Raw genomic sequence first — 9,321 nt, forward strand, 5'->3', positions numbered from 1 at the left:
ATGTAAGTAATATTGAGAATAGATTGTCTTCATATAAAAAGAAAAACGAAACTAACGTTTACTTACTTTTTCTTTTAATACCACAGGGGAATACATGAACGCCTCGACATGTTTCGATTGGTAGTAATTTTCACCTCTAGATATTGATTTATTTTCATTTTGAAAGAAACACATGGAAGCAATGGAAAATGCCATCTCTCGTTGGGTTGTTTAGAACTGAAAATCCGGTTGCCAGGACAACCTGACAAGCAGTAGCTCGTTAGCTAAGCCTATGTCAACCGAGCTCCTGGGTAACTTAGATATACCAGAAAATATAAAAAATGATTGAAACGATCACTCACCAAATTCAGTCAGGTAAATCGCCGGGGCCAGGCTAGCTTTCAACTTCTGATGGTGGTCTGGATCCCGCTCCCGTCAGCACGAGCGAAGCGAACTGCTTGTGCACCAATCCTTTTGGTACGCCGCACGCGCACCGGTTCGCAGTTCACTGAACCTCTGGGGCTGGTTCAGAGGCCGTAATCGGGGCAAAATCGGGCTGAAATCGGAACACTTCGCGATTTCAGCCCGATTTGTTCGTCGCAGACAAATTTGCGAGTCGTACACGATTTTGAAAAGTCGGCAACGAGACGAGGTCTTGTAATGTGACATGCTTGTCAGAATCTTTTGGGGAATCCATGAATTATCCATTGTTGACATGAGGGAAAACCGCCCCCAGTTGCGTGAGGGAACCCTGCGAACAGCTGGAGCTCAGGCGCAGTGTTTACCAACGGACTTCACTGCACTACGCTGAGTAGGAGTAACTACTACAAAAATGAATATGATCAAACCCAAGAACGAGTCCACAATCTTTTCTTCTTTTTCGTCTCTGAGCAGAGGACCGCCGGCATAATGCCTAGGCGCGTCGTTAGACCTGGGCAATCGAGGCTATAGCCCCGGATCTTTTGGGAATAGCCCCGGATCGCTGTGCCGTAAAAAAAAAAACATAATGCTGAAAATAGCCCCGTAGAGTTTACTTCTTTATGATTGAATTACCAGCAGCCACAGATGCAACATTGTAGCGAGTGAAAACCGCAAAATTCTGCCGTGTCCATGTATGGGCAGATTTAGAATAATTTGTTGCAAAATGTTGCAAATTCAGCCCAGGTCGGCCTTGAACTGCGATTGGTCAGAAAGACGCAACAGCTAATGACAACATTGAACTCTCATGCAGGCTCGAACAGAGACACACAAACACACACACACACACACACACACACACACACACACACACACACACACACACATAGTTTTTCACCCACTCCGTATCCAGCTTCTTCCACGCTTAAAGCACCCAGGCTACTATGCGGCGAGCTGGGGCTCTCATGGTCTCCCCTTCGATGTATTCCTTGCTCGCATCCAGTTGTCATACGATTCATGCAGACTGGTTTTGAACGGCTGATTCCACCTACTTTGCGTGTGCCGTGTTTTCCCCTCGATGTGGCGAAGCTGTATGGTTATGCTGTTGAGAGCTTAAATAAATGCACTATATAAGTTGACTATGAATAATTATTGAAGTTTAACAATTTGTTCAGCAAATTTGACAACTGACAGATGCAATATTGTAGCCAGTGAAAATCGCAAAATTCGGACTTGTACATTAATGGGCAAATTTAGAATCGCATTGCAATTCTCCGCCCGATCGATCTTATATGTTGACAACAAAATATTTGTAAATAGTTTTGTAAATAAACTTCCAAAGCTTTAAAAATCCTATTTGGTATTTTATTGGTCCTGTGCAAAGTAAACAACGTACAAAGTAAATAAGGTCCAAAGTCAAACCGAGTAGTGTTTCCGGAAATGATTTTGTTAGAGGACCAATCACAGCCCTTACCGTCTCTGTTGCGTCGACTGATATATTGGATGCGCACGTAAACTACGGAAAGGTTCTCCGACAGGCTCTCCGTGTCTAGAGTAAAGCACTTTACGGAGGACTATAAACTGGCCGGCCTCTGAACCTACCCCCCCCCCAAATATTTTTTCATCGAATCTACACGATTCACGGAGGTCACCTATTTTGGTTTCAAAACGGCGAATTTCGCCGAAAGGTGAGTGATTTTCATGCCTGCATTTAGATTCCATCAGATGGTATTTGTCTCCCTTTGATCTAAACATTTAATAAATGTAATATTCTGTTTAACACAGGTTTGGCTCCAGAGACTGTGGATTTAAAATTGAAGAAACTGAACTGGATGCCTTTCCTGAGGCTCAGCTGACAAGAGCTCCATGTGGGGACCCAAACATGCAGGAGTACTTGGACTTAGCCATGGAGCAAAATAATTTACAGAAGCCAGATCACTGGCAGTCTTCAACTGAACTGTATCTTAGACTAAAAGAAATTGCTCAGCTCTGAATTGATTGCAGGTTTATTGTAAATGTACACAAAGTGTCTGAATTTGACACCCAGTTTCAATTTTCCAAAGTGGCAATTAAACAAATAAGAATGCTAATCGTTTTAGATCCATTATTTTTCATGTTAACTGAAAAAAACCCACATTAAACTAGTCTCAGGGATCTAGGGTTAGGTTGTGAAGTCAAAAACAGCCAAATCCTGGACTATTTTGCATTCCAAAGTCCATTTGTGTCTTAAACACTCCGTAAGAATCTAGGAGTGGTAGTTTTAAGACATTTCCACAAGTGTTTGCCATTGGAAATGGCGAGTTATCTAGGAACTCTAATTGTGGAAGTGGGTCTAAGCCAGCTGGGGGAAGGGATCTCAGTCCAGTTGAAAACATCAACACGTCCTCCACAGACACAGCAGCCTCTCCTTCTGCAAAGAAATAAATGTTCAGACACACCATGGTATGTGGTTTTTCAAGTAGTTACAAAAAGCCTTACAAACCTTCACAATCCAGAAGATAGTCTGCCCAGTAGGCCAATGTTTGGTTTTCTTTCAGTCTTCTGTTACTTCCTGAAGGACTGAGATCAGGTTTGAAGACCCTCTCAAGGTCTAAGCCAGTGAGTTTCTTGTCGACGTGGCACAGGACAGGGGTCAGCAAAGCAGGGTGTTGCTTCAGTGCACCAAGAAACTCAAGGGCTGACAGACCATCTTTGAATCTGCAAAGTGAACACCAACACTGTTTCAATGCTGTGTAGTGCCTACTGCATTTAAATTATCTAAAGAAAACTTAAGGGTTCTCTCCCCGACAATTACAATCCACCTAAACAAATGTACATCTGGGGAAAATAGTTGTGTGTAAACCAATTACTTTGATTTGCACATGTCAAGGTGTTACAAACTGCTAAATTTCACATGGAGGAATGCCACAGAGGACAGGGTATAACAGATACACATGCCATGAGACACTTCAAACAAACATTTCATACATAAAACTGATCTGATCTTACCTGTCAATTACAGAGGAGTTGCGGTCAATGACGTGCCAATGGAGGTAGTCTGCCACAATCTCTTTTTTTTTTGTTCGACAGCAGCCACATGTCTAAGACAGCCAGCTGTCTGCAACATTGTGCTGTGTCTTAAAATACTGTCTCGCAGATCATCCAATGATGCAGCATTCTCAATCTGAAAGACATAAAGAGGCATAACCACCACAGTAGATAACTGGATATACTATCTTTTCCCATTTTTATTCAGTGACAGAAACAGCATGCTGTAACCCTTACCTTACCCGATCAAAAACGACATTACATATACTACAATACATTCTGTATGCTTATCCTGTAACGGAAGTAAACATGGTCTTAAAACAGTGCAAGAACAATGTTAAACTCTGTCCTTCCACATAGTAGACTTATGCTATTCTCACCTCTCGTAAAGCTTTCCCTATCTCATCATCAGTTATTAAATTAACTGATGGTTTGAATGAGGGCTGGCCCGCAAGATACTGAACAAGACCCTCTGACAGGAAATGGGGTCCTGGACCTCCATGTACTATTGAGACCGCGACCATCTTTCCTGCCAGGAAGTACTCATCCTCCCTAACGGCTGTGAATGAATTCATATTGCAAAATGAAAACATGAAATGCATTATATTCTTTAAGACAGAGGGAAAATGTAAATGTTTGATGATCATTAACCAACCATTAGCACAGCACACTAATAACCCTATGCATACCATTCGCATTGAAGACCAAGAACTTATGACCTTCTGGACCATCAAAAATAGGCCGGTCTTTCAGGAGTTTCATGAGAAGGGTCAAAAACTCCCTTCTAGGTCCACCGGTGTCAATGCCCTCCTCAAAAACTCCAGCATCATCTGTGAACCTGACCAGCATGTCACAGGCTTCTGAGTACGTTGAACGCTTGAATCCTCTGACAGCTCCGTCCCAAATATTGGACCTCGAAATGTTGAACCTGCTGACCTTCTTGTGGTCGATCAGAAGCGACAGGTTTGCTATAATCAAGGGAAGTGTAGTGCCTATCTCCTCCCTGTAATGACCAAAAGTGATTTAATTAATCAATATCAAATACAGTGCACACTTTTACAACAATTATTTAAATACCAGCAATATTGTACAATGGAAAAACTGGAATGCCACACTCAAAAAGCTAATTTTACACTGCTGTGTCTTGGAAATTCTCCACACTGACTACTGCAACCAGCTCCTCATCTTCTTCAACACCTGGTGAATACAGGTCTGTGTATTTTCTGTTGGGAAATTACAATAACATGTTTAAAATCTTACAAACACAACATTTCTTCCCCATGAATTAAATTGAAAGTATGCAAGTCACTATCATTTTTTTGTTTTACCTGTAGCAAGTCTTGTCTGACTGAGTTGGATCCATGTCCTCAGCATCTGATATGACCACAGTCGGAACCATTCCCGAAGGTCCTGGTTCATCTCTAAAACATGATAAAAAAAAAAAGTACTAAAATTATTACTGGACTGCAAAAACCTGCTACGTGTGGGGAGGACGGCTGAAAAGATCATTGGAGTCGCTCTCCCCTGCGTCTCAGACGTCTACACCACAAGCTGCATCCGCAAGGCAACCAGCATCGTGGAAGACCCCACCCACCCCTCACAAACATTTTTTCTCAACTCTTTGATCTGGCAGAAGGTACCGTAACATACGGTCTGTCACTACCAGACTACAACAGCTTCTTCCCCCAGGACATACGACTCAGGGACTGATCTGATCACCTCTGTTGTATAGTGTCCTGCTTCACTGTTTTTGTATATTGTTGATACACTATTGCACCTCATGTAAGTAATAATACAGTCACTTAAGTATTTGCACTGAAAACTTCTTGGGAAACGTTATTTCACTGTACTGTGTATGTAATGACAAACCCTCTTGAATCTTGAATCACATGAATGAATATTGTTCTTCAGGCCTACAATAGTCATCTAAGAATGTGAATGAATACAATACAGGCAAGATTCTGATTGGTTGATAACCACAAGAAAATTTAAAAATTTTGACTGACAAAGACTAGATGCCAAAATGTACCAACCTTTCATCTCTAGGTTTAGGTCTGGGAGTACTTTGGTTTTGGGGTTCAAAAACCTGAGGGGACAGGCACACATTTATCAACAATTTGTAATAACTTCCATAACTGTTCCCTTACCACATAAATTGTGTGTGTGTATGTATGTGTACGCTATATACAGTATAAATATCAATGGTGAAAGGTTGTCAGTATTGTCATAGATAAATCAATAAACACATTTGTATGTAATTAAGTAAAATAAATAATTATGATGTACCACTGTGTCAGCTCGATTAAATTCGACTGTGCTCCTTGATGGGATGTCAATTTCAGAATCCGACTCTGAAGTATCATCCGCTACTGTAAAAACACAAGACAGATCATGTAGATACTGTAGATTATCAGTAGAGTATCCAAAATATGTGAAAAAATATTGAATCATGATATATGAGATCCACTAACCTCCTTTAAAATCAGTTTCAAGGCAAATGAAGAGGGTGATCCTGCCATATGGCCTTCCAAGCTCCTTTTTGTACTCGGCCAATTTGAATGGCCTTTCGGATCCAGGCAGATGGACCACCTCTGACCGGTCCGGATACAAAAGGATGTACTTTCCGTCTTGCACGTCCTTATTAAATTTTGTCATCTTCTGGACAGCTTGTTTGAGCAATTCTGGTGCTGCTATCTCTGGGTCAACAAATACTGGAAGCATTTTCCCTCTTAGAGGTTTTACCTCCGTTCCAATCCACACCATCAATCCAATGTTTATCTAATAAAAATGACAAAGATAAGATACATTTCATGTATTAAACATATGGAAAACAAAAGACTACCGGTACATAATACACAGAATGTAGTGTCCCTCCATGGTCAAATTTGTGCCACCAGTTTCATAATGAGCCGAACATGTCCATAAGCTTGAAGCTCTCAAAATACTTTTGCCCAATTGCTTCGGCAAAGCATCTCGCCCTGCATGAGAGCTTCTGTTATTATGTCTAGAGCGCTATATGCCCTAAAATCTACGTAAAGATACCCACTTCAATATATATTACTTTTTTCTTTTAACTTAAGTCTGTACAATAAATCTAGCGTGACACAGATCGATTTACGAGTCATCTCGAGTCAGACAGTCGAGGTTTCCCCAGGTTTGATCATCCCAAATGAAGGACTTTTTAGACCACTTCAATGAAAATTAAGACCTACATCGCAACCATTATGTGGCCGTAAAACATCAGTGTATATAATTATCATGTTGCAGAGAGAGGAAAAGAAGAGGGAGGATGAGAATGAGAGGGGTAGGAAGAGTGAGAGGTAGGGGTAGAGCTGGTAGAGGTGTTCTGCTGTGCATATGTTGCACTGACTTGTTTGGTGAAAAATACAAAATTAATGTTTCAACAGCATGTGTATCTGCAAATATTTCTATGCATGTGAAGAATCTTAAGAATTTGTTAACACTTCATTTCATACACTTATACACCACATCCCTTGTTTCAGTTTAACCTAATTCCCACATTTACTCCTTGGAGTTTAACGTCATTCATTCCTTCATTCAAACAGTCAGTACAGTCATACAGTATCATAGGGGTGAACTAGGCAGCTACCAAACTGCACACGATGGCAGACAATGCTAATATTTGAATGATGTAGGCCGAAAACTCCAAGGAATGAGACGCTCTGACGTTACGGAACCCCTCGTGTTGTATATCATTTTTACTTTTATCGTATTCCGCCCCATTTTCACCTTGCGTTGCAGTGCGGTTGACTATAAAAAAAAAAAAGCCCAGTAGGACATTTAAGGAACATGACATAAGATTTTTTTAAGACTTAAGACCCCGCGGCTTAGCTAAAACAGTCAGTAACATACCTGGACCGGTTTCCTTTCTGTAGTCTTCTTGTAGCTATGTTTCCCTCTCGACCCGTAATTAAACCCCTCGCGTTCTTTAGTCTTCGCGCTTCTGTAGTCGACAAATTGTTTGAATGATGGGCAAGGTTTTCCTGCTGAAATGTACAACACAGAAAGTTAGCGGCCACTAACCTAACCAATAGCGATATTCACTTTCATTCACATACTAGCAAGCGTTATGCTGCACTTACTTTGCTTTGCATTATCCGGCTGTGCAGAGGTTGCCGGTTTGTTTGGTCCTTCCGTCAGAAACTCGAGGGACCGGCCACACGAGAAACAAAACCGTGATAGTTGGCTGATGTGCTTACCACAAAACGGACAAAACGCGACTCTGTCGCCGTCGCCGTCCATCTTCAATGGGTGAAAACTAGAATTCGCGCGCTTTCCTTGTCATTTCCGGCTCAACCTCTGAGCTTGGGCATTCCCTTTCCGTAAGAAAAATGAACTTGCAAAAATGTTTTTTTGAACTTGCAAAAATGTTTTTTTGAACTTGCAAAAATGTTTTCTAAGATGTTATTTTGTTCCGGAACTTGCAAAAGTTTTTTCTAAAATGTAATTTTCGTAAAAAACTTGTAAAAGTGTTTCGAAACTTGTTAAAGTGTTTTACAAAATGTAAAAATGTTCCCGAGTTTGTTTTTGCCCTTCTCGGCCACCGTATATATTACATATCATTCACCCATTCACACACTGATGACAGGCTACCATGAAAGGTGCCACCATCAAACTCTAACTAACATTCATCATCCAGTCCACACCGATGGCAAGCCTTCGGGAGCAACTTGGGGTTAAGTGTCTTGCCCAAGGACACATCGACTGCCGAAGCCGGGTATCGAACCACCGACCCTCTGATTGGAGAACTACCTTGCTCTCCACTACGCCACAGCCGCCCCCTAACTGCAGTTGCTTCCTATCTTGGGGTCAGAAACCCCTAAGGGGTCACAAGATAGATCTGAGGGGTCTCATTTTCATTAACAAGTAAGAAAATATTATTTTTATTTTATTTTTTAAATCTACTTCAGAAAATACGTCTTTTTGTCAAGACATTTCCCATATATTTAGTATTTCCTTAGGAATTGCTGGATTATTTAACCTCCTCAGGCTTACCAGACTCATAGCTCTAGATCAGTGGTTCTTAACCTTATTGGAGGTACTGAACCCTGCGAGCTTCATCAGTGCATTCACCGAACCCTTCGTAATTGGAAAAATAAAATATGATTTCTTCAAAACATAGGTATATATTTTATTAGTGCACAAAATGAACCATGCATCAGTTGCACACAAAATCACTGTGTGCAAAGAACAAAACCAACAAAACATGAATTTCACACAAAAACATAACTCAATGAATGATTTGCGATCAGGTACGCAACTTTGTACGATGCTGTGAGGATCGGTTTGTCGACAAACAAAACATGAATTTCACACAAAAACATAACTCAGTGAATATTTACTGCAAATCAATGTGACTTTTGCTGTTGCCTTTCAGATACAAGTTCAGAAATGCGCGGCTTCACCTTGGCAAGTGCCACTCTCATATCATTTTCGCAGCAAAGTCTGTTCCTTTTCTTAGTTTTCATGTCCACCATCCTCGAAAAGGATTGCTCACAAAGATACGTTGTAACAAACGGTGTGAGTATCTCAAGGGCTTTCTTGGCAATACGAGAGTATGGTACGATTTGGTGACACCAAAACGTTGAGAGCGTTGTTGTTCCGAAGAGTTGCTGTTGAAGCTGGCTCTGCTGAAGTTCAATGATTTCGTCGAGGCGTTCATCGTTGACATCTGCTGTCGCAACACTAAACGTGAACGGCTGTCTCACCCATGCTGGATATGACTGTGTGGTGGGGAAGTATCCGTCGAGGGACTTTGCGAGCACATCTAAGTGCATGGCAATCGCTTGCTTCAGCTCCCCAGGTACAGAAATGTCTCCAATTCCAGACACGTCTTCGATCTTACTTACGCAGTCGTCCAGCAGCGGAAAGTTTGCG

The 9,321-nt window shown here is 41.4% G+C and overlaps 1 protein-coding gene and 1 long non-coding RNA gene across 3 annotated transcripts; both read right to left on the bottom strand.

The window, feature by feature from the left end:
* Window positions 1-2,151: 2,151 nt before the first annotated feature.
* On the bottom strand, window positions 2,152-3,512 carry LOC129093463 (uncharacterized). Its single transcript, XR_008531291.1, has 3 exons — window positions 3,385-3,512; window positions 2,879-3,093; window positions 2,152-2,806 (listed from the first exon to the last, which is right to left on the bottom strand). It is a non-coding gene; the product is annotated as an uncharacterized LOC129093463 (long non-coding RNA).
* Window positions 3,513-3,545: 33 nt separating this feature from the next.
* Window positions 3,546-7,942, bottom strand: LOC129093448 (uncharacterized). Of its 2 annotated transcripts, XM_054601483.1 has the most exons (9): window positions 7,527-7,942; window positions 7,297-7,430; window positions 5,895-6,201; window positions 5,710-5,792; window positions 5,457-5,509; window positions 4,752-4,844; window positions 4,557-4,646; window positions 4,113-4,426; window positions 3,546-3,559 (listed from the first exon to the last, which is right to left on the bottom strand). In XM_054601483.1, the coding sequence occupies exons 1-9, from the start codon at window positions 7,684-7,686 to the stop codon at window positions 3,555-3,557; spliced, it is 1,239 nt and encodes a 412-aa protein (XP_054457458.1). In that variant the 5' UTR covers window positions 7,687-7,942; the 3' UTR covers window positions 3,546-3,554. The 2 variants fall into 2 exon arrangements, with proteins under 2 accessions (XP_054457458.1, XP_054457450.1); XM_054601475.1 differs by lacking the exon at window positions 3,546-3,559 and having other exon boundaries at window positions 3,567-4,426.
* Window positions 7,943-9,321: the final 1,379 nt, after the last annotated feature.

This window comes from Anoplopoma fimbria, chromosome 1 (genome assembly GCF_027596085.1).
Source record: "Anoplopoma fimbria isolate UVic2021 breed Golden Eagle Sablefish chromosome 1, Afim_UVic_2022, whole genome shotgun sequence".
NCBI classification, from domain to species: domain Eukaryota; kingdom Metazoa; phylum Chordata; class Actinopteri; order Perciformes; family Anoplopomatidae; genus Anoplopoma; species Anoplopoma fimbria.

Bases quoted from the DNA above. Each gene is read 5' to 3' on its own strand.
- LOC129093448 (XM_054601475.1), bottom strand. From the start codon at position 7,686: ATGGACGGCGACGGCGACAGAGTCGCGTTTTGTCCGTTTTGTGGTAAG. The intron at 4,647-4,751 runs GTAAAACAAAAA...ATTTCCCAACAG, and splicing joins TCAGACAAGACTTGCTACAG to AAAATACACAGACCTGTATT. The intron at 4,427-4,556 runs GTAAAATTAGCT...TGGTCATTACAG, and splicing joins AATTTCCAAGACACAGCAGT to GGAGGAGATAGGCACTACAC.